The following is a 27,686-nucleotide window of genomic DNA, read 5'->3' as shown; positions in this document are numbered from 1 at the left end:
TTCTTTTGCTTGGAATGCCCTCCACCTCCCCTCTGCCTGACCAGATCACACCTATCCTTTAAAGCCCAGTGCAGGCCCCACCTCTTCCAGGAAGACTTCCCTGATCTTTCTTTTCTCTGACTGCCCATGGCCCATCTACCCTGCCTCATGAATTGACACCGGATTAAGTAATGTCTGATGTGCCCTGCTCTTCATGTGTGTTATGTTTGATTTCCCCAACTAGGCTGCAGCCCCCTGAAGTCAGGAACTGGTCTTATAAGTCCTACTCTCACTCCCATGCCCGGACAGCTCCGAGTTCTCAACTCTGGGTGAGACCTTTTGAGGAAAAGAAGAGAGCATGAGGAGGTGGGATGGGAACTCCAGCTTGGGCAGCTGGGATGCTTGAGGAAAGGGCATGAAGGAGGGTGGGAGCCCCCAGCACTTGTGAAGGGTCTGGGGAGACCCCAGGAATCAAGTCTCAAGGGTGGGCAGTTCATCCACCTTGGTGACGGAGGAGGTGGTGGGTATCAGACACCTCCACAGACAGACCCCTCCTAGGCCATCCCAGGACCAGAGCCTCCTCCTGCAGCCTCTGCTGGCTTTGCCCCCTCTAGCAGACATCCTTAATAAATATGCAGAGACCCCAGATACACGATGCATACAGACACCTCCCCTACATCCACTGGGCACACACACTAATGCAAATGCTAGAGGCACAAGGATCCACAAGGATTTACACACACAGGCACACCTTGACCAACTCCACATCACACTCACAGAAGCCCGAATTCACAAGGCACCCTCCAACAGACACGTTTGCATGCTGCTTTTTCAAAGGCGACCACAGGTGTGCAGACACCGGGGAGCCTTCAGCCAGAAAGCAGAGAGCAGGGGCAGAGACACCAGTGTGGGCACAGCCAGCCAGCCGGGACTCCCTCCCCACAAAGGCCGGCTCCCCAGCAGCTCAGCCCCAGAAGGGGCTCCAGTAGTCACCACTGCTGGACACGCAGTGGCTGGGAAAGGAGGCCCAGGAAAAGCCCAGATTCCAGAGAGGAGGGGGCCCTTCCTCCCAATCCGACAGGGACTTCACCCCCTCACCAACCAGACAGCGCTCTGGGTAGGAGAGTGTCTGTGTGTCTAAGGAGAGGGCCCGCTGCCTGTCTGCCCAGGGCAGAGGCGCCGGGCTCGGCTGTGCTGCGTCTCGGCCGAGTCTCGGCAGCCCAGAGCCGGAGTCCCCCCTGCCGTCCCCCCATCTCTCCTTCCCTCACTGAAGCACCACCAGCACCAAATGGCAAAGCGCCTCTCTCCACGCAGGGAGAAAGATGCCGCCGCGGCCTGCCGGGACGGGCAGGGGCTGCCTTCCTCCAGCCCCCACCCCAACCGCGCCAGAGCCCGCAGCGGGAGTGTGCGGTGTTGGGGGTGCGTCCCGGCCGGGCGGCCGCCGCCCCCCTCCACCCGGCCGCGGGGTCCCCCGGCAGCTGCGGGAGCCGGCCGGGAGTCGGCCTGGGCATGCGCACAGCGGCCTCCCTCCCGGTGAAGGTCAGCCCAGGGCCTAGCTGCAGGACTCAAAGGCGGCGGAGGGAGGAGGAGGAGGGGGAGGAGGGATGCAGGGAAGAGAGAGACTTAACTCCTTCCCTTCGGGAAGATGGCCACTAAGGCCTAGGGCCTGAGCCCTGAGTCCGCATCCTTCCCGGCTTCTGGGGAAGCCCCACTGCAGGGACAGAGCTCAGGGAGTTGGGGGAGGGGGGAGAGGGAGAAGGGGGGAGAGCGAATGTAAGAAAGGAGGCTAGAAGGAGAGAAGAGAAGCTGGGACAGGGGAAAGGGAGGAAGGGAGAGGGGAAGAGAGGAACAAAGGAAATGAAGGCTGAGGGAGGAAAGGACTGATGGGTGAGACCCATCGCCACCGCCCCCTTCCCCTGCACCCCCAGCAATAAAGCTTTCCTTAATGGGATAAAATTAGCCTCAGATTGGTGTGTGTGTGTGTGTGTGTGTGTGTGTGTGTGTGTGTGTGTGCGCGCGTGCATGAAGTGAGACCTCTTGGAGCTCTCAGGCTGACAGACCCCTGGCATTTCTGTGTTCTGAGAACCTCTAGGCTCTCTGCCTAGGACCAGGCTCCCACTTTCTCCTCTGGTCACTAGACTCCAGGGGATGCCAGGGAGCCCAGATGCAGCTCTGACCCAGCCTACTGCTTGGCCTAAGTCCCAGAGCCCCAGGGAACCCTCGCTAAACTTTGGGGCCATGCCCAACAGCTAGAAGTGGGTGGAGGGCACCCACCTCTAGTGAGGGGTTTCCTCCGGCCTCCAGGCAGGACATTTGAAAGATGGGACCAGGGGCATCACAGCACATTCCTCTGTCAGCCTCCTGACTGTCCTCCCTGTTCTTCCCAGATCCGGAGCAGACCCCCCCCCCCCCCCCCCCCCCCCCCCGCTTGTGTGAGAGCATTTCTGTGCCCGGGACTCCCTCTGCTGCTATCAAAGGGGCTGTCTGTCTCTGTGTGACTTCTCCTTTCTGTGTCAGTTTTACACACATAGAAGGAAGCAGAAACAAAGAAAATAGTTGTGTGACCTTGGGTGAGTGCAGTATCTCCCTTCCCCTCAGTAAAGGAGGTGCTTAGGTGAGAGGATGAGGATGCCGGGGCCCTTCCCGCTCTGAAATCCAGTGAGTCCGGAATGGAGCCAGGAACAGAGGCAGACAAGGGGAGAAGGAAGGGAGACAGAGGGAGGGAGCCAGAGAGACAGAGAGCTACAAAGAAACAGATAGCCAGAAGGCACCCGCAGAGAGAAAGAGACACGCCAAGTAAATGGGCTCTTCTAACTGAGTGTGGAAGCCTGGTCCCTGCTATCAGCTCCTCCCCTCCACCATGAAGTCTTCGGGGACACCATCTTCCCCACCCCTCGCCTCCCACCCCATCCCTCCCTTTCTTCTGATTCAGTCTCTCTCTGGGCTGCTTCTGCTCCTTGTGACAACATGGAGCCCTTACCATTACACTGTCAGCTCCCTGCGAGCAGGGACCATCTTACCGTGGGGTCTCCAGGGTCCTGCACAGGCAGCAGGTGCATGACAAAGGAGGGATGAATGAATAAGTCCTCCTCAGATTGCCTGTGTTTCCTCAGTCTAATGGGAGGCTCCTTGATCCCTCCACCCTCACCCCTGCTCACATCCACACAATGACTGTGTTGCCCGAGGAAGGAAGCACTGGGAGCTTTGGGGCTTTGAGCATCCTGACCTGCTGGCCCCATAAGGAAGGCACATTTTGGATTCTGAGCCAGTTTTCTCTCACTCCCCTCATGGCTACCAATAGGGGGTCTTTTGTTGCAGTTTCTGCACAACAGCTCATGGCTGTACAAAAATGAACCACACAGGCCTGGGACCCAGATTCTGGGAGGATACGGCCAGTATGTGGGCATTGTTTATACGGGATCCTGAGGAGTGCTACAACTGTCCCCTGCTGCACACCCCCCACCCCCCACGACCGACACAGGCAGCCTGTAGGAGTAGAACACCAGGTGATCTATGCCTGGTGGGTAGAGCACTGCCTTCAGAGTCAGCCGAGGTGGCCCTGCTGGCCTGTGTGCCCTGCCAAGGGATGTGTCCGTCCCACAGAGCCATCTTCACTCCCTGCCCCATCACCTGGCAATGTCTGGCTAGATTCAGTGGCTTAGATGTGACTGAAAACCAAGGGAAAAATCAAGGGGGATCTCTGGTCTCAGGACTCAGGATTGCCAAGACTCCAAACAGCATCAAGACTTCCCCTCTCTCCTCATCCTGGGAGCCCCCACTGCCCAGGCAGATGGGCAGCCAGGGTTGGGAAATGCACCCATTCCCCACAATATCCTCTGTCTCCGGCTAAAGCCATCTCTCTTGTCCTGCTTTGCTCTTGCCATATCCCAAATGCTTGAGGCTCCGGCTCCAGGACAGTCACTCCAGTTTATGTCCCAGACCTCCTGCCTCTCCCCACCCCCTTCGGATCTATCAACAGAAGCTGGTGGAGCCCTCGCTGTGTCGGATGACTGGGGAGCTGGGGACCCAGATTCAGGAGGCAGCCTCATGGCTTCCTATGGACTGGGAGTCCAGACACTCAGCTCTGCTCGTGTCTGGCTATGTGACCTTGGGAAAGCTACCTCTTCCCAGTCTGTTCTGTCCTCATCTGTGCAATGAGGATGCTTCAGCCTTCCTCTCACCTCCTAGGAATGCTGGGAAAGGCCCTTAGCCTTAATGTTTGGGGAAGGCACAGGGTGCCTTTGTGCCTGGGTCCCTGGATCTCCCACACTGCCTGGGCTGGGAAGATTCCTGGCTGCACTTCTTCCAGCTGTATGTGTTTGCTTTCTCGGCTCCCAGACCCCAACCCTCCTCTTTCTGGGCAGGTGGGAACCCCGTCCTACCACCTCCAATTCTTCTCCTTTCTTCCACAGCTCAGGGCTCCCTCATTACCAGTGTCAGGAGATCCTTCCTGGTGGCCAGTGGCCCTGGCCCTCACCCTGGGAAGTTTCTGAGGATTTGTGAGGGCAGGAACAGGCCTGGGCTACTGCTCTGACCAAGTCACCAGGGGGATTTCTGTCAATTGCTACATTCTGAGGTCTGGGGTGTCACCTGAATGAGAAAAATTGAATACAGAGAAAAAAATTCATCTACATTTCCTTGACATTTGTTGGTGTCGGGGCTGGGAATAAACCAAATGGCAGAGAACAGTGGAACATATAAATGACACATGCACGGAAGCAATGTATGTCTTCACCTCCATCAGCAGGTATCTAGGATGAGCCCTGCTCACAGAGTCTAGAACCCCATTTCCCCGCTGCATCAACAGGGGCCAAGGGATCCCTAGACCCTCCTCCATGTCTAACCCCAGTATTCATGGCCTCACTGCCATTATCTGCCCTGAGTCCACAAGGTTTAATCTCATTACACCCTTTATCCCTGTCTGATTCAGTTACCACAAGAAGCCCCAGACTACCAAATTTTGCTTCCATCCCCTGCCAACCCCTGAAAACTTCCACGGTGTGGTGTGGTCTGTCTTAAGTAAAATTCCCAATATCCACAACCATTTCTGTGAACCTCCTCTTCACCTTCTTGCAACAGAAGCCTGCTCTCTCTTGAGAACACTGCTTCCCCAGAGATCCTCTCATGGGGTGGCTAGGTCTCTCCCCAGAACCTCCCTACCGTGGGCCTGGTGGTGGGATGGGGACCCTCCTTGCCCCTCACTGCTGCTTCCAGGCCCTGGCTGCGAATCTTCCCATCATACACAGAGCCTTCATCGTGTGATGACTTTAGCTCCTGGCTCACTGGCACTCTCTCTAGCATGACTCCTGCCTTACTTCTTAACGATTTTTGGTATCTTCATGGACATCTCTGATCTCTCTCCCCTTAGTGAACCTCCACACTTCCTCAGCCATCCATCCCAGGGGCATCTCTTACCCCTTGTCATTCCCAGCAACTGCAGATCTCCATAATCTGAGTTGCAAGCACCCTGCTCTCTCCCCACTGTCCCTGACCCTAACCCTAACCCTTTCTTTCCAGCTCACTCTGTCTAGCTCCCTGACCCCAAATCCTGTGACTCCACTGCGAACTCCTAGTCCAGTTCACTGATCCAGACCCCTCAGGACAACCACCCCCTTGCATATCTTAACTCTCTTGCCCTCCTTTTATTTGTCTTACGTACCCAAGGGTTAAACCCAGCTTCACCAACTCCTCACCTGCACCCGTGCTGCTGACTGTGGCTGGAGAAAAACACAACCACCCAGACCAGTCTCATTTTAAATTCATGAACACGAACTTCAAGTGGCCCTAACATCGCCCAGCAGTCACACTCTATTTCTGCAGTTCGTGTTCCTTCCTGCTCCTGCATTCCTACATGAGTTATTCACATCTTCTCCCTCCTTCAACCTCCAACCCCTCCTCCCTCATCCTCACTCCCTGTTGATGTCCTTGCTTCCTACTGCACTGAGAAAATGGAAGCATCCAAAGAACTTCCAGAAAGTCCCGCCACATCTTCCCAACTACCGGTAACTGTACCCCACCTGTTATTAAGATGAATTATCCATTCCTACCTAAAGCCTTCCCCTTGTGTTCTAGTTTCCATCCCCTTTCACATACTGAAGGACATTGCTCCATCAAGTCTCTCCTATAATCTACCGGATTATTCCCACTAGTGTGCAAAAGTACTGCTATTTTCCCCAACTGAAAAAATTCTCTCTTAACCCTACTTATCCCACCAGTTAATGCACTGCTTGTGATAAACTTCTTAAAACAGTAATCTACACTTGCTGTCTTCAGTTCTCCTTCTTGCAGCCCAATCCAGTTGGGCATTCATCCCCTCTACTCCGCTGAAAATGCTCTTGTCAGGGTCACCAATGACCTCCACATTGCCAAATGCAGCCATTAATTTCCAGTCCTCATCTTTTTTTTTCCCTAGCAGCTTTATTTGTAATAGGCAAAAACTGGAAACAACCCAAAACTCACCAACAGGTGAATGGATAAACAAACTGTGACATAGCTATCCAATGGAATACCACTAAGCAATGAAAAAGGAATGAATTATTGATGCATACAACATGGATGAGTCTCCAAATAATAATCCTCAGTGACAAAAAGACAGACAAAACAATACATACCCTATGATTCCATTTATATATAATTCTAGAAAACAGAAACTAATCTACAGCAACAAAGCAGATCAGTAGTTGTCTGTGGACAAGAGAAGCAGCCAGAGGAATTATAAAAGAGCACAAGAAAATTTTGGGGGGTGGTAGATACGTTTGTTATCTTGAATGCAGTGTTTCATGGGGTGTATACAGATGTGGAATTTTACCAAATTATACACTTAATTAAAATAAAAGTCATTGCCTTTTTCACTGTCCTTCTATGAGTATCCAGTGCTGGTTGTTAGAGGTTAAACGATGCATGATGATGTCATAATTCTTACAACTAATGGAATGTGTGCTTATTTATCCTTTTGTTTTAAAATTTTGTTTTACTCTCCAATATGGTAAATATCTATATATAACCAGAGGTATGTGAAAGCAGGATTGCACGAGCTTACAAGAGCTGATTGTGCACATCTGTTCCCAACTTTGTGTTTAGAGATGTAGTGGTGATAGCTCAAACTCGGCCACAGTGCAAGTATTTATACCACAGAAATTGGCAAATTGTATTGTTGTGTCCTGCTGAACCTGAAGCAGAACTGACCCCAAAAGAATAAACAGGGGAAGACCCTCTGGGACTGCCCCATACCGCCCTACAATGGGGCCAGTTGAGATTCTGAAGATAGAGGCACTAAATGCCAGGGTGATTAATCCAAAAGTTGTTGCATTGACACAGGTGATGACTCCTTCCTCCTTAACACTTTCTTTACTTGACTTTCTTCTCAGTCCCTGTTGCTGAACATCTTTTCTCCTTACTTCTTAAAGTGGATGCCTCAGAGCCCAGTCCCCGAACCTCCTCCCTTCTCTACACTCACTTCCTTGACCAACTCATCTAATCTCACAGCTTTAAGTACCATGACTTTCCTCCATCCCAGTTCTCTCTCCTGATGCTTAGACTCTTATATCTAATTGTCCACTCAATGTTTCCACCTGCATCTATAAAATGTATTTCAAAATTGATATGTCCACAATGAAACTCTTGTTCTGCCGCCTTAGACTTAACTCTCCAGCCACAGTCTTCTTCATCTCAGGCGATGGCAACTCAGCCCTTCCAATTGCTCAGGCCCCCAAGCGTGGAACCATCCTGGGATCCTCGCTTTCTTTCACACTCCACATCCAAACTGAAGACAAATCCCGTTTCTCCTTCAATATACAGTAGATTTAGAATCCAACCACTTCTCACCATCTCCACTGCTATCACCCTGGTCCAAACCACACACACTCAACAGCCTCTTCCAACTTTGCCCCCAGTAGTCTATTCTCAACACAGCAACCAGAGTAATCCTTTAAAAAAACTGAGTCAGATCATCATGTCACTTCTCTGCTCACAACCTTCCAAAGGCTTCTGTCTTATACAGAGTAAGAACCAAGGTCCTAAAAGCCCTTAAGGATCCAGTCCCCCATTCCCACTCCCTGCTCCTTCTCTGCCCTTGTCTCCTACCATTCTCCTCCCTCTACTCTCTGCTTCAGCCTCTGGCCTCCTTGTGAGTCTTTGGGAACTCCTGGTACCTTCCATTCTTGGGGCTTTGAACTTGCTGTCTCTCTGCCTAGAATGCTCTCCCTTCAGCTAAAGTCCTTGTTCAAATGTTACCTTCTCAACGAGGCACAATCTGTCCACCCTATTTAAAACTGCAACCAACTCCCTCCACTCCACACTTCTGTCACTTTCGTTCTGCTCCATTTTCCCCATAGCACTGTACATCTTCCACCATTCTGTATAATTTACTTACTTACTATGTGAGTATTTAACTTCTCTTTCTCCCTCTAGAATGTAAGTTCCAAAAGGGCAGGGATTTTTTTATCTGTTTTGTTCACTGATAAATTTCAAGTATCTGGCACATAGTAGATGCTCAAAATATATCAAAGGTGTAGGTAAGGAGAGCCATCTCAATTCAGGATTTCCAGCAAGCTTTCAGATGCTGAATGATGTTACAGTCCAACTCAAGTTACCATCAGAATAACAATAACAACATCTTACCTTTGCATAAAACTTTACTGCTGATAAAGCATTTTTACACACATTAACCTGTTTAATCCTGACAGATACCCTATCAGGGAGGTGGGAGGGTTCCCATTCTAAAGATAAAGAAAGCCAGCCTCTAACAAGCTGTGTGTCTTGCCAAAAATTACAGAGCTATTAAATGGTGGGGCTGGGATTGCAAATCTGTCTCCTAACTCTCAAGTCCCTAGGTTTTCTTCCTTCATCCAAGCTGCCTCCTGAACCCCTTGTGGGTTACCTGCCTGCTAGGAATAATGAGACTCGTGCACACCAGCACCCCCTCCACCTTCCCCAAACTCCTGCCTTTGAAAGAAGCAAATCAAATTCCCTGGAGGGCTTCACATTTTAGCTGAATTACCTTCGATGATATTTTAAAACAAACCAAAATATACTTCTCAAGCAGACTGTTGTAAAGATTGGCAATATAAATTCTGGAAAATTTGCCATCAAGGCAGTTGAGGAGGTTCCTTTAGTTCCTGTCTAAAAATGACTTTTTAAACCAAAAAAGCACATCCTAGTTAAACTTCAAACAGGCCCCTTGCTCCTACGGGTGGAGCGGAGCAGAAGGCAGCTCAGGGGCTTCTCCTGACCTTACAGGTGTACACACGTGTGCATCTGTGTAGTTGCTGTGCGGTGGGGAAAATGCACATGGTTCACCATATTGAACACACCTCCCTGTCGTTCCCCCTAGGTAACTCAGGGTATGCTGTCTTTTGGGAACATATGGTTACAGGACCACAGGCAAGCAGTGCTCTGGGGCAGCCCCCAGTGTCTCCCTCTTCCTGCTGGGACCTAGTGGTCACAGGTTTGGAGAACTCAGGGGTCCAATATGGTCCTCAAAAAGAGTAGGAGAAACGATCTGATCAGCAGAATGCTCAACATATGCCAAGTGGAGCACAGATTTTGGGGGGAACCAGTAAAAAATATGTTGGATTGAGAAGAGATGGGGTTTGTGGGGCTTGGGAGCACAATCAAGGGTTTCATGGTGAAAGCTGAGCTCAGCATCTCCTCAGTATCTCCCACAGCGTGAGTTGTAAGTCAGCAGATGGCATTTCACTCCTGGGGTCAAAAGACTTTGGTGGCAATCAAGAAGCCCAGCCTTGGAGTCGGGACATGCTACTATCATGAAAACTTGCCACGGGGTGGGGCCAGAGGTAGGAGACAAAGTGAGGAGATGTACTCTTAGGGATGGAGACCTGGACTTGTTTGGCTTACCATTCCTGGTTCCCTCAAACCTTTGTAACTAAAGTTGACTGAGGTTTCCCTTCCCCACTTGTATAACTAATCCCCTCCCAGCGCATGGGGAGGTGGGCAGCCTCTTGGCTCAGCCTGGGCAGCATCTTGTAACCTGGTCTCTCTTGGGCAGGGGCTCTGACGACTGGGCCCCACTGCCCGGCCCACTGCACCAGTTCTCCCTGGGGTCCTCTCATTCCCAGCCCCGAGCCCACTGTGCCAGGTGAGGTCTCTGCAGGCCCCATGGTGTGATGGCTCAGAGCTTAGATTCTAGAGCAGGATTTCTCAAGCCTGGCACCACGGACATTTTGGGCCAAATGTGGAGGGCTGTGTGTGCACTGTACAATGTTTAGCAGCATCCCTGGTCTCTACCTGGTAAATTCTAGCAGCATATCCACCCCTACCCCCCCACAGGAACAATGGAAAATATTTCCAGACATTGTCACTTTTTCCCTGAGGGGTGAAATATGCCCTGGGTAGGGAGCCACCGCCCTAGACGCAGGCAGTCTTGGGTTCAAACCCCCGAGCTCAGTCACTAAGTGGCAGTACCTTCTACAAATTACTTGACCTGTCTGGGTCTCATTTTCCCCATCTGGAAAATGAGGAGCCTGACTCTCAGGTAGATATGGGGATTAAAATGAGGAAGTGTATATACAGGATTCAGCCTAAAGCCTGGCACAAAATAAACACTCAATAAGCAGTAGCTGCTCCCACTAACTTCCTGATACTACTGCCTGCCCCCCCACCCCTGGACTGCCCTCCCTTCCTGGTGGGCTTGGCTGCTGCTGATCTCTCTTATCTCCAGGTCCTGGCTGATCTTTCTGCTGACCAAGCCCCAGTCAGGAGAGCAGTGAAGTCAGGGAGCTCCCAGAGCCCTCCTACTGTGGGGCCATCACAAATACCACTGAGCATATGTGAGGGGTCAGCCCTGCAGCTCCTAGAAATCGGCCCAGGTTGTTCACTGGGCTTTCCCCAAAGCACTGGAACTTTCCTTGATCAGAAGACAGCTACAAGTGGCATTGGTGTGCTGGGTGGGTCATAATGTGGGAAGCCTGTGGCACAGAAACTTGGTGGCTGTGGCATACAGCCATGAGGATGCGAATTAGATGAGTGGCAGAAGGAAAGGAGAGATGGGGAGAAATTCAAGAGCTGCTGCAAGTAGCAAATCAACTGGACTTAAACTTGAGGAATTTATAAGATCCCGCTCTGGGCCTAGAAAGCTAAGGTTGGGGAACGGCTAATAGAGGCAGCAGATGGAAAAGCAGGGGCCTCCTCCCAGCACCCTGCCCCTCCCCTTCTCACCCTTCCTTCCTCCCACGAGCTTTATTGAGCAGCTGCTCCATGGGTGCCTTATCCCTAGTGCTGGTGATTCATAAAGAAGACACGGCCCCCAGCCCTTGGGGCCTTGGGTCATTGAGAAAGACCAAATGGATATAGGGTGATGCACATAGAGTGGTGAGTGAGCAGGGAGGAGAGGCCCTGGTGGGAGGGGTGGGGCTGTCCTCCCCCCAAAGGTGTCTTAGCAGAGTGACACCTGAGCAGAACCCTGGGTGAGCAATCAGGAAAGGCCCCAAGCTGACAGGGATGCCTAAGGGTGGCACAGGGACACCATGGAGCTGAGGGCCTTTTTACTCCTGGGGCACCTCTGTGAGGGTCCAGAGTGAGGCACTCAGAGCCCCATGCTTCATCGTGGCTAGAGGTTCACAAACGGTGGCAAGGATGAGACAGATGCCTAGCACAGCTCGAGGGGCTAAAACTAGCAACAACAACAGCTAACACCCATGGCACTTACAATGCACCAGGTACTTATCCTCACGAGCACCCTGTGAGGTAAGTACAATTATTAATCCCAACTTACAGGTGGGGAAACTGAGGCCCAGAGAGGGGAAATGACCTGCTGAAGGCTGCACTGCTAGTAGGGAAGGGAGTTGGGACTTTCACCCAGGCAGCCTGTCTCCAGTGTCTGTGCTCCCTTCCGCAAACTTGGTGGGAGGAAATGAGAATGTCCCAGACACCCCTGCCTGTCACCCCCGAGGGGAGCAAGATGGGAGCCATGGGCTTAAAATGGACTTTTTTTTAAAAGGCAAGTGGGGCTTTGAGGGGTTTAAATCAGTCTTGAGGCTGTAACTCCAACTCCAAGACTGAGAGGCAGATGGGAGTGAGGAGGAGGAGAAAGACAGGATGTCCGTGTGTCCACGCAAGCACCAGCCACTGCTATCAAACTGACCTCCTCCCTACCTCCAAACACACCAGGCACACCCCTGAAGCCCTATCTTTGCTCCCACTGGTTCTGCCTCCAGGAAAGCTGCCTGTCCTCCTCTCCACTTGGATACACTGCCATAGCCATCAAGACTGGTTTGGGGCTTCTCCTTTTGCAAATTCCCTCAGCCCCCCTCCAGGGTCTTGGCATTTCCCATATTGTTCTGTTAATTTTATTCTTATTATTAACATCCTCCACTCCCTCACTCCTCATATTCAATCTACAGGCAAGTTTGGTTTATTCAACTTCTAAATTATCTCTCAAGTCCATGGACTTCTCAGCATCTCCCTTGCCACCAGCCTGGTGAAGGCCACCATCATGTCTTGCCTGGATTGATCTAACTTCTACAACCCGTCTCTGCAAATCATTCTTCACACCATGGCCAGAGTGGTCTTTTAAAAAAATGTAAGTAGGACCATGGTACATTCTTGCTTATAATCTGACAAAGGTTTCCACTGCACTGATAAAATCCAAATTCCTTATTAGGGCCCACAAGGCTGAATAATCCCAAGCTCTGCCTACCCCTCTAGCCCAGCCCCATCTACCACTCATCTACCACCAGTCCCTTTCAGGTCCTTAGACTTATCAGGTCCTTAAACTTATCGAGCCCTTGCTCACCTCAGGGCCTTTGCACATGCCATTCCCTTGACCTAGAATGACTGGCTCTTTGGGATTGAAGGTCAGGTTCCTGAACACAGGGATTCTTCCCCTAAATGAAAATCAGCTGATGTCAGCGCCTGCCTTGGGGAGGCACCCTAGGATGGCAGCAGCTTTGGGCTTGAGGTGGGGGAGAGTAAAGGACCAGTGCATCCAATTTCAGAGCATCAGGTGGGCATTGGTGAAGAAGGTCTCTCACAATGAAGCTTCCAGGGTTAGCGCCTGGGTTAGGAAGTGTGACAGGAGAAAGGCAATAATCCCCTAAAGAGCTTCTGCCTCCTTCCCCCTGACATGCCATGGACTGTGGCCTGATGGGGCGGCCAGCCTTGGTGGCAGCGGTGGAGCAGCCCAGCAGCTGAAGCAATGCCTAAGAGTGATGACGGTGGAATGCTTGGACGTTCTGGGGCACTACACCCAGGCCTCTGGTGAAGGTAGTGTGGACAGCCAGGGCTGAGCAGCGGTGGCAGCAGCAGTGGCATGGGTGGCTGCAGAGGCCGGGCTGTGGGACCAGCTGCAATAGGAGAGTGTTGTGGGTTGAACTGTGCCCCCCAAAAAGATATGTTCAAGTCCTAATCCGCAGTACCTATGATTGTGACCTTATTTGGAAATACGGTCTTTGCAGATGTAATCGGCTAAGATGAAATCATAATGTATTAGGGTGGGCCCTAAATCCAATATAATTGGTATCCTAAAAGAAATGGGAAATTTGGACACAGCAGCAAGACACAGAAGTGAAGACGGAGGCAGAGATTGGGGTTCTGCTGCCAGAATCCAAGGAACGTCTGGGGCTGGAAGAGGCTGGAAAAGGCAAGGAAGGAAGGATTCTCCCTTGAAGCCTTGGGAGGGACACCTTGATTTCAAGTTCTGGACTCCAGAACTGTGAGAGAATAAATCTCTGCAGTTTTAAGCCATCCAGTTTGTGGCAATTTGTTATGGCAGCCCTAGGGAACTAAGAGAGTGGCCACTGAATGCCCAGGGCTGTCTGGGAACAAAAGCCCTGGAGGTCTCCCTATGCTCCACCCCTGCCCATTGAGGGAAGCTGGAGCCAGGTGAAGAGCTGGGACTTTGCAGCCAAGGGGCCTGAGGGATTTGACAGTGGCAGGGGGTCAAATTGCTCGTTGGCGCCTTGGTGCTTCCTGTGGTAGGTATGGCCCAAGGTTTTGAATCCCAGTCATCTCCCTGAGGTTCCTGGTCACCGAGAACTCATCTCCTCCCTCTTCCAGGTGACTCATCTCCAAATTTTGAAGGCAGCTATCACAGTCTTCCCAACACATCTCCTCTGTGGATAAACCTCTCGATTCCTGATGTTGGTCTTCATATGACCTGTTTTCCAGTCCATCTGCCAACCCCAACTCTTCCCTTTGGATGTCCTCTGGTTTGCTGGGAACCATTTAGAGTCTGGCCCTCAGAAAAGTGTGCTCTGATTAGCATAACATAGGGCATGACTTGAGGACAGAAGACCCGAGTTTGGGTCTTTGTTTAGCCACCTATTAAGATGCCACAAGTGCCAAGTCTTGTTCATCCGTGAGTCTCAGCCTCTTCATCTATAAAATGGGTATACCATCATCTCACCTTGCTCACTGGGTTGTTGTGAAAGGCAAAATGATAATGAGAAGACAAGTGAAGACTCCCTTTTAGTCACAGAGTACCGAATAAGGTCATCATTATTACTAATTTATCACTCTCTGATGACCACTTATCACACTTTGGACTTGTACTGAACTTTCTTTCATTAAAACTTCAATTGTTTACCTACTCTGTGCGAAGACCTGTCTCCCCATCCCATACTTGCAAAGTTGCCTTTTTGGACTCAAGAAGAGACCCTTATATTTTTTCCTGCTAATATTCATCTTGTAAGAATTAGCCAATTATTCTGGCTTGTTGGAAACTTTTAAATCTCAATTCTGTTATCCAATATATTCACCATCCCTCTCAGCTGTGTGTCACTCATAAATCCAGTGAGCATGACTTGCTATCTTCATTCAAATCATTGCTGGATGTATTGAAAAAGGACAGGCACCAGGATAAAGCCCTCTCTCCAGAGGAATATAGATCCATTAATCTGCACCCTTTGGGCTTAGTCTTCAATTGATGGCAAATTTACTCAATTACAGTACTGTCCAGCCAGTGATGTGCTGGAGTGTAATGTTGGTGGCTTAAAATCAGCCATAGAAATTGGCAAACACTACAAATCAGAGGTCTGCTCCCTCTGCCTGCTAAGAGACAGCTGTTAAATATTTCCAGCATACTACTGCATCCAGCCCAAGTTTATCTATCAAATTCTTTAAGATATTGGGAGAGACTATTGTGTTCTGGTTTGCTAATGCTGCCATTATGCAAAATACCAGAAATGAACTGACTTTTTAAAAGGGAATTTATTAGGCTACAAAGATACAGTTCTAAGGCCATAAAAAGTTGTCCAAACTAAGGCATCAACAAGAGGGTACCTTCACTGAAGAACCGCTGATGGTGTCTGGAACACGTCTCTCATCCGGGAAGGCATGTGGACGGTGTCTGCTGGTCCTCTGCTCCCAGGTTGTGTTTCAAAGCGGCTTTCTCCAATTTTTGTCTCTGGGCTTCTGTTTTTGTTCCTCTCTCTCAGCTCCTGTGGGTTCTTGCTTCTTTCTCCCAGAGTGTTTTTCTCTAAGCATCTGGGGGTTCTCCCTTAACTTCACATGGGCAAACTCTGATCTTCATCTCTTAGCTTAGCATCTTCAAACCTCCTTCTGTCTGTATCTCCAAGCATCTCCAAACGTCAGCATCAGCATGCGTCTGGGTCTGTGTCGGCTCTTAGCTTCTCTCTTAAATACTCCAGTGAACTAATCAAGACCCACCCTGAATGGGTGGGGTCCACACCTCCAGGGAAATAATTCAATCAAAGGTTCCACTCTAATCAACAGACTAATCAGTCTACCTCCACAAGACTTCATTAAAGGATATGGCTTTTCTGGGGGACATAATATATACAAACCGGCACAGTATGCAACCTCCAAATTAATACATATATCCTCACGGGGCATAACAGCCTAGAAAAAACACTTTAATATGCATTATTTAATTTGGTTCCCACAAAACCCCAGGAGTTGGAAGGGACAGATGTTACTATACCCATTTTAAAGACAAGAAATACACAGCTTGAAGAGTTCTCTGATGATTGACTCAGACTTTCAGCAAATTAGCTTTCTTATCACAAGGTCAGTGTTCTTTTCAGCTTAACACCCGTTGGCTCCTCTGTTGGTTGGTAAAGGTACCCAGAATTCCCTCAAAGGTCATACACAGCTCTGGGTTTTAAACAAGTTGCAAATGGGGATTCCATAATACCCCCAGCACTTCCCAACAGCAGCACATTGTTGAAGATTAATGAGCAATGCTTGTCAAAATGGTATCCCTGATCTATTCTTTAGTGGGGGGTGGGGGGCATTCCAGTTTTTGAAAAGTCTCTCTGTATTTTGTTTATAATGTCACTGTTGACAAAAGACAGTCATTTAGTGACAGCAACTATTAATGCAATGTTTTCAAACTAGGACCACTAGCCCACTCTTCTCTACACCCCCACTACCCTCCTCAGGTTCTCCAAGGGAAGAACTTGTTTAGAGTCCCGGGTCTGAGGGCATAGAAGAGAAGACACGTGACTTTTGATGGGGGTAAGGAAAATACAAGGTGGATGTTACAAACTGGGCACAGGAGATGGGTTTTTGCTCAGCTGGCACAGTGTTTTAAACACTTTAGTTAGGTACCAACCTTAAAAACTAGGAGATACTATGCTAAAAGCCAGACTTCCAGAATCTCTACTGTGCTAGTTTGCAACTGGTATGTACACCATGAAAGACTAATGCAATCTTGTAGGGGCAGACCTATTATGGGTGGGATCTTTTGATCAGGTTGTCTCCATGGAGATGTGACCCACCCAACTGTGGTTGAGAGCTTTAATTAGATTATTTCCATGGAGGTGTGACCCCCGCCCATTCAGGGTGGGTCTTAATTAGCTCACTGGAGTCCTTAAGAGAGCTGAGAGCCTGCACAGCCCCAGATGCTTGGAGACACTTGGAGATGCAGACAGAAAGATGTTTGGAAATGCTAAGCTAAGAGATGAAGCCCAGAGTTTGCCCTGGAGAAGCTAAGAGAGGACTACCAAATGCTTAAAGAGAAACGCTCTGGGAGAACAAGCAAGGATGCACAGGAGCTCAGAGAGAGAAGCTAGAGAGACAGAAGCCCAGAGACATTTTGGAGAAAGCCATTTTGAAACCAGAACCCGGGAGAAAAGGACCAGCAGACGTCAGCTTTCCCAGCTAACAGAGGTGTTCTGACACCACCAGCCTTTCTTCAGTGAAGGTACCCTCTTGCGGATGCCTTAATTTGGACACTTTTATGGCCCCAGAACTGTAACCTAGTAAATCCCCTTTATAAAAGCCAATCCATTTCTGGTATTTTGCATAATGGCAGCTATCGCAAACCGGAACAAATACAAAACCTGAACGTCTGGGAACAGAAGCCCCCAGTTTGGCTTGGAAACAATCAAATGGAGTTGAGGAGGGGCTGTTCCTTTTAGAAAGGGCAAGGGTTCTTAATTCATCACAGTCGGCATCATCCCCTATATTAGACGTCACAAACTCAAACGCCCATAGGGGCCAGGCAATTACCGTAACTGTGAGGCATGGGCTTCCAGGAAGCTGCTAAAAGCCTTTGATATTCAGCTTCAGTGATGGGGACAAAAGAGGAACGAGTGGGAGCTGGAGTCTGTCAATTGTTCGGGAATGGCTGACAGTGTTTGGACCTGCAGCACACCTTGGAGGGCCTGATGTGGAGGGGAACGCCAGTTTGGGACCTATGCCCTAACCCTGGGGAAGTGAGTTAACCTCTCTGTGCCTCAGTTTCTCCACCTTAAAAATGATGATGATGATGACAGCATTTACCTCACAGTGCTGTGGTGAGGATAAGTTAAACCATGTAAAGTTCTGACAAGCCCTCACTCAACAGGGGCTGTTGAGATTGCTCTATTCTGCCCCCAGCCTGCTTCCCACTTTTACTTCCTGTAGGTAACTGGGTCTGTGGTCGCTGCTTTAGAGTCTGAGGTGCTATTAAGGAAGAGAGGGGTGGGGTGGAGGGAGAAGTCTGGGAAAATGGGCATACTTTTCAAAGGGTGTCTAAGACAGGCTTTTCTCCTGAAGGAAGATGCCAGAGTAAGATGGGGGTGGGGGTGGTAAAATAGGGGGTCAGAGGGGAAACTGAGGCAAGAAAAGGCAAACATAAGGTAATGCTTTCTGCTGGGAGGGGGGTATAGAAGGAATTTTTGGACAAGAAGCTGGAAGTCATAACTTCCTCCCTCTACTCAGAACCCTACCCAGCCAGACCCCCGGCCACTCTGCCTGCCCCCTCCACCTTGGTTCATGCTGTTGATTTGGCGGCTGAAACCAGGATGAATCTGTTCACAGCCAACCAACAGCAATCCCCAGAGGACCACAGGGCTCTCTCCTGGGCCCCACTAGTTCAACTAAAAACTTTATTAAAGGCAAAGAAGGCAGGCTTCTCATATATCCAGATTACATCAGGCTGGATGGGAGCTGATGGCTAGAAAGAGGGGCTAAAACTAACAAGATACCTCTGCATTTGGGTTCACAAGCATCAGCTGCCAGGTATAGAACCAGGGAGAATGGATTTCTCCACTGGTGGGCAGACCAGCCCTGGGGGCTTTGAGCTGATTTCAGTCCACTCTGAGCCAATGATACATCACAAAATAGCAGGCTGAGACCTGGAATCAAGGGAGACTCTAGTCACTTTAGACTCTGCTCTGTGGTCTCTTTAGAGACACCTGAACAGGGGCAGCACCAAGCAACACATTTTATCACATGTGGTGACAAGGGATGTTCTTGGGCATTCACTCTGTACCAGGCACTGGGCACCGTGCTTTGTACTCATCCTCTCCCTGAACCTTTATGGGAAGGGTGTTGCATCCCATTTTACAGATGAGACACTGAGGCTCAGGCTTAAGTCCCTCTTCCCAAGCCCACAGAGCTGGTAAGCTGCAGGGCTGATCTAACCTAGCTTGTGTGGCTGGAACTAAAACCCACGCTGACAACCACCATGGACCTCGCTGCCCCTCCACCTCTCTCCGTGGAACAAAGGTAGTGAGCGGCCTGCACAGGCTCTCATGTAAGGAATATTTAAGGAAACCAGGGAGGATACACAGGCAGTACGAGAGAACTGCCTCCAAATGTCTGAAGGCTGTCTACCTCATGGATGCAGAAAGGGGCTTATTCTCTGTAATCTTAAAGGGCAAAACCAAGACCACAGGCAGGAAGATTCTGACTCAATATAAGAACAACAGCTGAATATGGATGAGTTTCCTTGAAAATGATGAGCTCTCTCTGCTAGGGCTGCTAAAGAAGGGGGACCTGCAGAGCAGGGGCCAAGAGGGTGTGGGTGTTAGAAGGACAAGGCTGGCTGGCAGAAAAGGCCTGCCTTTAGATGATGGTGGTGTAGAGAGGGTAAGGGCAGACAAAATAAAGAGGGGTCCAGGCTGATTTTAGAGGCAGTTGCCAGAGCCACCTCCTTCTCTCCCCTCCACTGCCTAATCATTCGCCTGTTCATTTAAAAAAATATTTTTATGTACTGTGTTGAACAAGACACACACAGTCCTTGCCTTTATGGAGCATTACAATGAAATATTTAAATTAACTTTTTGGTAAGTGTGATAAGACAGAAGAAAGTGGGAAGAAGTCTCCCTTGAAGAAGTGACATTTAAGTCAAGACTTGAAGGTTGAAGATAGTTAGCCAGCTGGAGGGAGCTGGGAAGGGTTTGCAGGCAAAGGAGCCAGCCTGCGTAAAGGCTCCAAGTAGGGGAAAAACTTGAAGTCTACGAGGAAGTGAAAGACTGAACTGCTGAGGTTTGTTTTAGGAAGTCCATTCTGGCTGCCCTGGTGGGTTGAGTGTTGGTTGGAGAGGATAAGACCAAACATCTAGTTAGGTGACTATCCCAGGAGTCCAGGCAGATGACAATGCAGTGTGGACTCAGGCAGTGACACAGGAAGTAAAAAGAAGGGGATGGAATTGAGATATATTTAGAAAACCCCATAAAGGATTTGGTGATTGTTCGGATGTGGAGAGTCAAGGAAAGGGGGTGGCATCCAAGGTCAATCTGAGGTTTGCACTTGAGCGGTGATGTCACTGTCCCATCCCTCTGCTGAGTGGACCCTATTTTCTTGTCTTCATGTGTCCACAAGGAAACTTCTACTCTGTTCCCTGGGAGAGAAGAGCTATGGAATAATATTTCTGCCCATTCTGCCTATCCCCCTTCCTCACGGGAGGAGGCCCTGGCTGGTGAGGTTGTGAGCATCTGACATCAATTGAACCAATTCCTCTCCTGGGTGGGGCTTCCCCATGGCCTGCCTTCTCCTTTGGGAGACCTGACTGCAGAACCTTCTCCTGTCCCCGTGCCCCAGGTAAGCAAGGCCAGGTTAGGGCATAGGACCCGCCTTCTACATCTGAGCCTCAGGTTCTGGCCTCTTTCTGCAGTCCAGCTATTCCTGCAGTAAGGCTGATATATCTCTGACATCTGTGCCTATTTCTCAGGGGGTTAAAGATATGGAGGATTAGATGTATGCCTGGCCACCCTTTACACCCAAACTCATCTGTCGGGCACACATGCAGATCAAGTTCTTTATTTTCATATATTACCCTTATCCTGAGAATGTGACTCTAGTTAATTCCTGATTTTTAAATAAACCTTTTTGCTGCCTGATGTTTATCAGAAACTTTATTGTAAATATTAACACAGAAAAAGTATTTCCTGAAAGTAGCCAATGCATTCCTCTAGTTGTTTTTAAATTTTATCTTTGGATTAAGCAAGATCAACAGTATCTATATGTCTAGACAGTATTGTCTTGGTGCTTGCCTTAGCCCTGGGAAACCATTGTGATATTGTTGAGGACATTGTTTAACTTTATCACACATTATCCCCTTTATGTCATCACTCAAAGAAACTTCTTAGGACTTCAGGGCCAGGAATCAGTGTTTTCCTTGAGCGAGTGGTTTGATTTGTACCTTATGGACAGGATGTATCATGTAACTGCTCAAATTTCTCTGCTGGTAGAAAGAGAGAACCGAAGCTGCAGCTTTACCAGGTCTCAGGACCTCAGGCTTTGCATTTTGTGCACTAACCTCACCCCTGGCTACAATACATTTTCCCTACCCCTATTTGCCCTAGGTCTTCATTTCCTCACTATATGTAACTTTGCACACTGCCTCAGTCTGGAAAGCAGGTTGGCGTGGGAGATGATCCAAGTTTGTAAATTCCAGTAAAGGCATGTCGGGATACCCGCTCATGAGACATTCTCAGATCCCCCGGGAGTAAGCATAGGTCACAAAGTCCATTTCACAACATGGGAAGCAAATCAACAGAATGTGTTATCCCAAGAGTGGGGATGAGAGTGAGGCTGCTGGTGTCAAGCTGAAGCAGTCAACAACTCTCCCATATGATTGGTGCCTTCTGAGCCACCAAGGGTCCACACCTGCCTTACCAGCAAGGGACACAAGGTGTCCGTCAGCTAAGCCCCCACCAGAAGCAGGCGGCGGCCTCAGGCTGACCCCACTGGTGCAGCAATTCAAGAGGGGCTCAGAATCCAGCCCAAACCGTGGACCGTTCATTCAGCCTCCTCCTAGTGACACCTCCGGCTCATTACCTCCGCCACTTAACGCTCACTAACAACGAGCACTCACTTGCAATCACACCACAGCTCTCGGGTGAAGACAGCCTCCAGCGGCTGCACGCCCACGCTCGCCACCTGCACGGTGCTGTCCAGACGCCGGGACAGGGGCTCGTCAGCATCCCGGTGACTGAGCGCGTGCCCAGGCCGCCAAGAGAGGGTCAAGGCCGGCTCCAGGCTGTAACCTGCATGCGCTGAGTCAAGGCCAATTTTACCTTAACAGCACTCCCTCTGTACTAAACTGCCAGAAACTTCCCCTCACCGCTTCATCATGTGGGGAGGTGGAGGCTTCTCACACCTGGGAATCCCAGGATGACGCTCGATTCATCTCATGACCCGGGGCCACTACGGTGCATCCACTGCCCTTGGAGGCCACCCCCAGTCTTCCCAGGCCTCCCCCGCCACAATCCTTCTCCCCCATGGCCCATCCCTACAGTCCAATCACCTCCTTCAAGCAAGGTCTGGAACAGCCCAGGGCACCCCTCCTGCTGCTGGGGAGCCTCTTTAGGGCTTAGCTCAGCACCACCAAATCCCAGGTGGGAACCCAGCTCTGGCTTACCTTCCAGGGCCCTCTCCAGCCTCACTCATTGGCCGTCTCCCTACCACCACTATTCAACCTCCCCGAACCTTCGAGCTGCTAGATTCTCAGTCCTCTGGTCGAGGAACAATGAGTTTAAAATAGTAGTTCATACCTTGGTGACACTGCACCTCCTCTTTAGGAATCTGCATTGAAAAATCAATACCACAAACTGAGGACCCCTCCACACTTTACCTAAGGTGGTCGTTAAGGTGTGGAGCAGTGGAGGGGGACCTTTGTTTGCAGGCTGAAGCTCACCCCTCCACCTCACCCCCCACCCCCGAGGTAGCCCTGGCTCTCTCCGGAAGGCGGGCCAATCTACACTGTGCTGCGTTTCCACGGTGACCAGCACTCATTGCCATCCCATGTTGCGCTAATCCTCTGGATCAGGCCGGGCTTTCCCAGCAGCCAGTGCACCCTGTACTGTTTTGCCCTGGGCCTGGACCCAGGCAGAGGGGCAAGGACAGGGGGCAGAGGGGAGAAGGGCTGCCCACTGGCCTTCAGAGCAGACCGGGCAGGAGGGTGAGTTTCTTTGCTCTCTTCTGAGGAAGAAGACACTGAGAAAGGCATGCTTTCATTCTGCCCACCTCTTGACCCACAGCACCAGGCCTACTCCCACCCACCTGTTTTCTGAAAGCCCACTGCAAATTGCACCTTTCAAGGGCTTTCCTGATCTCTCCTTCCTCAGACCCCTAAGGCCTGCACTGTCTGCTGTGGCACTTCTTGTCTGGGATTGCCTAAATCGGCTCTCCCAGAGGGCAGGGATGGGCCCCTCATACCTGGAGGGTCCTACAGCACCCAGCCCAGGGCTGAATGATTCCCATCACTAAAGCCAGCCAGAGTGACAGGTGAGGCTGGCCGGGCAGGCAGAGCTCAGACCAGACCTCAGACTTCGGAAAGAGTCCCAACCCCTTCCCACAGCTTAAAGGGCACTTTGGCTGGAGGCTTATCCACCCTGTGCTTCCAGTGCTTCCTTCTGGACAATGGGGGATTGGTCTGGGCATAGCCACGCCCTCCTCTCACTCTGTGAGAAGGAGACTCAGGAGGGTCAACCTTGCAGGTGCAGGACCTGGGAGCATGTTTGAACTTGAGGTCTGCCTGGTGGCGGAGCAGGGAAGTCACCAACCAGAGGTCATGCAACAGGCTGCCACTCCCTCCCATGAAGAACAAACTCTTTGCCTGGGGCCCTGGAAGGCTCCTAGAGATTTACCTAAGAAGTGTTTTGGAAGAGGTTTCTAGAACCCAAGTTGTGCCAGGGGATCAGCAGGTTCCCTTCAGCTAGCAGAGAGCATGTGTGCATATGGTGTGTGCATATGTGCATATGCATGGGGGAGAGGGAGGAGGTGTGTATCTGGGTGTCTGTCTACCAGACATACACACAGGTGGGGAGGAGATGGAACAAGCCAGAGCCCAAAACCAGTTTCACAGGAGCCAAAAACTTAGCTCAGACCAGCTTGTCCTTAGCTCAGAGTGGCTTCGAGAGGCAGAGCCTAGGGATGCCAGTGTGGGGGTGGGGGGCAGAGGGGAGGCAGAGGAAGGACCCAGCAAGAGGCAGTGTGTGGATGGCAATGGGGGCATAAGTAGATGTCAGCAGGCCTGGGAGAAAACTCCAGCTGTGGGAGGGGACGAGAAGAGGCATTGCCATGGGCCCTAAAGAGTTCAGCTGGAGGCCAGAAGTGCCAAGCATGTGCCATGTGGTGTGAACATGGACTGAGAGCTGGCAGGCTCCCAGTCGGGGCCTGGGCTGGCAGGGGTGGAGAAAGGGCCTACCTGAACCACGGCAGGTGGGTGCTGAAGTCCTGGAGTCATAGGTGGCAGGGTCCTGCAACGGGAGAATCATCCAGTGCCCCCGCAGTGCCCGGGCCCAGAGCCCGCCACGCCTGCAGCACCAAGGGCCATTCTGAGAAGGATCTGAAAGGAGAGGGTGGTGGCAGGGGTGGGCCTGAACCTGAGCCCCAAATGTAATTCAAATGGGCCATGGGAGGCTGGCATGAGGCACCAGCCTGAAGAAGCCTGAGGGGGGGTGACCTGTGGACCAAACTCTCTAAAGGAAGGCTGAGCAAGAAGACAGGAAGTCTTGAAGGAAGAGGCTAGGATTGAGGAGGGTGGGGAGAGGAGCAGCCCTGTGGCTGGGGTGCCACAAGAAATAGTACGGGGTGGGAGCAGTGTGCAGGAAGCAGGATGGAGACTGGCCTGAGAATCCTGTCAGGACAAAGAGCTGCAAAGAGGAGAACAGAGAACCTAGGCAGAGCCCAGGTCTGGCCAGGGGGAAGTGGCGGAAGGTGGACAGAGAGCGCTTGGGTATTCAGGTGAACCTGAGGCAGGCCACTGGAGCCCAGAGATGTCCTGAGGGAATCCTAGGGGTGGTGGGCAGTTAGGTACAGCTCTGCTCCTTCTTCACCAGCCGTTCTCACACTGGGTCCCTTATTGTGTACGCAGCCTGCCTGGCTTTATCCCTGGTGCCCCAGCAGCCCACCTGGCCCCACCTGGCTTCCCTCCCAGCTTGAGAAGCAGAGAAGTCTCAGGCTGGGGTTGGAACCAAATTTCTGATCTGAAATCCCTGAACAGATGGTGGGGGGCTGGGGGGTATGAGGGATGAGGAGAGAGCAGTGCCATAGGTATGGGGGATGGGTGTGCACTTGTGTGTGTGGAAGGGGCAATTTGAGAGTCAGAGTCACATCATGGGCAAAAGGTGGTCTTGGCCAAGGGGCGACTCTGAAAAGGGCGAGGAGGAAGGGAAATGTTACGAATGAGCTGTGAGGAGGAAGAAGGGGAAGCCTGGAGAAAGGGGAGGTGCTGAGGGTGGTGAGGAGCTGGGTAAACCTGGAAGGGGCGATGGGAAGATGGAGATGCCAGCAGGGAAAGAGGCTGCCAGTCCAGGGCTTGGGGGATGTGTCCTGCAGGAGAAGGAAACAGAGGGACCACATGAATGGGGAAGGTGTCTCTGGGGAGGAGGACACCAGTGGAGACAGGGAAGGTGCCAGGCAGGGAGGAAAGGGGAGAAGGTGCCAAGCAGGGGTAGGATGGGAAAGTGCCAGGCAACGGGGAGGAGGAGGGGGTGCCAGGCAGAGGGGGAGAAAGGAAGGTGCCAGACAGGAGGTTGCCAAGCAAGAAGATGGAGGGGAAATGCAGGTGGCGAGAGGAGAGGAGGGGAAGGTACCAGGTAGAGGGAAAGAGGGGAGACTGCAGGCAGGAATGAAGAGGGGGAGGTATAAGACAGAGGCTCGGGTGGGGAGTTTGCCAGTCAGGGGGAGGTGCAAGAGAGGGGGTGGGAAGAAGAGGTACCAGGTTGGGGAGGGGGGATGTGAGGGGGGGTGCCAAGCAGGGAGAAGGGGTGATGCCAGGTAGGGAAGAGGGGAAGTGCCAGGGAGGGGGGAGGGTGCCAGTCAAGGGATAAGGAGGGAGATGCCAGGCAGGGGGAAGGAGGGGTGATGCCAAGAGAGGCAAAGCGGGTGGCTGCCAGGCGAAGGAAGGCGGGGGCGCCAGCGCGGCGCGGCGGGCGTCTTTGCCAAGGCCCGTGGGGGCCGCGCGGCGCGGGTCGCTCACCTGCTCCCCCGGGACCCCGGCCCAGAGCGCGGCCGCCCGGGCTCCCCGCTCGGCGTTCGGGCTCCGACCGGCGCCTGCGCCGCTGCAGCCCCGGAGCGGGGGAGGCGCAGGGAGCGTCTGCAAAGAGCGAGGAACTTAATAACGAGTTAGGGATCAGAGCAGGAAGCCTTCGCCCCATCCCTCGTGATGTGTTATTGCCACGCTGGGGGCGCAGCAGCGGGTCTTTGCCGGACCCGTTTTGATCTTCAGTCCGTATACAGACATATCTTAGATCTGTAGATGCATCTACATACCCACATTCACACAGTAGGTAATTACCTACACAGCGACCACACAAGTGCGCACGCGCACACCGTTCGGGGAAGAGGGGCTTTGGTGTGTTCCACTTTCAGGGCCAGGCTCTGACTGATGCCAACCCCACCACCACCACCACCGCCTTTATGCACTTAACACTGCAGGCATTATCACAATTAACCCATTTCAAAGTGCATTCACACCTTATGATCTAATCTCAACCAACCATCTCAAACAACCAGACCCAAGCTTGCCCAGTCCCTGGCACACAGTAGGGGCTCAATTCTTACTTTGCTGAATGAATGAATGAATGAATGAGCCTCAGGGAGTTTAGGCAAGGGACAGAGTGAGTGGGAGCCACCCACCGTGAGGAACCATCAGGCCAGGGAGCCTAGAAGCCTGCCAAGTGTTTGGGGGCCCCGGGGCCTGGCGGCTCTGGAGCAGGAAGACAGCAGGAAGCTGGAGTAAAGGCCAAGCTCAAGGTCGTGTCTACACTCTCAGGTCCCTGCCTCTGCCCCAAATGCCCAGCCACTGCAGCCCAGGCCACTCACCTCACATGACAGGCATTTTGGAGTCCCAGGTTCAATGTGGCAAGGAGCCCTCAGCTCCAAGCACTGCCTGACACTGTGCTGTCCCTGTGACCCCTGAACCCCATGGACAGAGACTGAGGCTCTTAAGCCGCCCTGGGAAGACAACATGCTCTGTTCTTCCACCAGCCCCTTCCTCACCCCTTTCGTTTCTGTTTTCCCAGAGCACCGTCCTACCCCTGGCTACTCAGGGATGCACTATAGTCTTCCTAACCAAATTTGCTTATTTAATGCCTTTAATCAAAACATCTCATTCCCATGTCCCTTTTCGTGAAGGGAACTGAGTCCATGCTAACAACGCCATGCTGCCTTTCCTAGGAATGTTTCCCTTTTAATAAGGAACTTCTGGAGAGGCAGTGCCACAGGAACCCATAGGAGTGAATCTCTAAAGGTAGCATGTTGGACCTTATGGCCAGCAGGGAAGTGGGGAGGTGGAGAGGAGATTTTGAGTTGAGGAAGGTTTTGCCCAGTGGCCTTAAGATGGGAGGGACTGGGGAGCCATCTGAATAATGTGATTTGAGGGGCCTTAAAAGGCTTCCTATGACCTGAGCCCTGATACCCCAAGGTCTGGCATTAGAGCTTTCTTCCTTTGGGCCATGAGGAGTCTATTTAAAGGCAGTATCCTCCCTCTTCCTTGATAATGTTATCAAGGATTAAGTTGATGGCCCTACTATGACTTCCCAGTTGGGCAAGGAGTGGCATGAAGTTAGGGGCAGCACTTCTCTACCCGGTGCTGAACACCTGGTCTTTAAATAACTGTTAACTTGTCTGTCTTTGCCTCTATACTGGAAACTCCTTGAAGGAGAACTGGGGCTTGTAGGCCTGGACACTCCAGGGCACAGCACAGAGTCGGGCACAGAGTTAGGCTCAGTAAATGTTTGGAGAAGGAGTCAGGCAGATGGGCAGTCACTGCAGAGGACTGGGGAAGGACTCCTGAGAGCTGGGAGTTGAGTCAGAGGCTGGGGCCACCAGGCCATGGGTTAGACTGGGGTGAGAGTTGAGGAATGAAATTCAGTCATTCATCAGTGCCCATTGCTTATACAGCAAGAATTTGAAAACAACCTAAAGTTTCATGAACAGGTGATTGGTTTAAATAAATCATGATGCATTACTCAATGCCATCAAACAATGAGGAGATTCTCTATTGATGTAGAGGATCTCAATGATACATTGAATGAAGAAAGTATGCTAACATTTTAAAATTAAAAAAG

At 51.2% G+C, this 27,686-nt stretch overlaps 1 protein-coding gene across 4 annotated transcripts in view; it reads right to left on the bottom strand.

Moving 5' to 3' along the window:
- The window catches only part of SMARCD3 (SWI/SNF related, matrix associated, actin dependent regulator of chromatin, subfamily d, member 3), a 37,321-nt gene extending 11,631 nt beyond the window's left edge, over nt 1-25,690 (bottom strand). The window contains exons 1-3 of one of the 4 annotated variants that reach the window (XM_037835796.1): nt 25,595-25,626; nt 24,872-24,945; nt 23,819-23,959 (exon numbers count right to left, since the gene is read on the bottom strand). In XM_037835796.1, the coding sequence (XP_037691724.1) occupies nt 23,819-23,857 (39 nt within the window). In that variant the 5' untranslated portion in view covers nt 23,858-23,959; nt 24,872-24,945; nt 25,595-25,626. Of the gene's footprint in view, nt 1-2,959; nt 3,018-23,818; nt 23,960-24,871; nt 24,946-25,594 lie in introns of those variants that run through there. The other 3 variants (XM_037835795.1, XM_037835797.1, XM_037835798.1) reach the window with 3 other exon arrangements.
- Between the last annotated feature and the right edge of the window lie 1,996 nt (nt 25,691-27,686).

The sequence above is a fragment of the Choloepus didactylus genome, chromosome 5 (genome assembly GCF_015220235.1).
Source record: "Choloepus didactylus isolate mChoDid1 chromosome 5, mChoDid1.pri, whole genome shotgun sequence".
Lineage (NCBI taxonomy): Eukaryota > Metazoa > Chordata > Mammalia > Pilosa > Megalonychidae > Choloepus > Choloepus didactylus.
The sequence above is the reverse complement of the archived record's forward strand: the minus strand, read 5'-3'. Positions and strand labels throughout refer to the sequence as shown.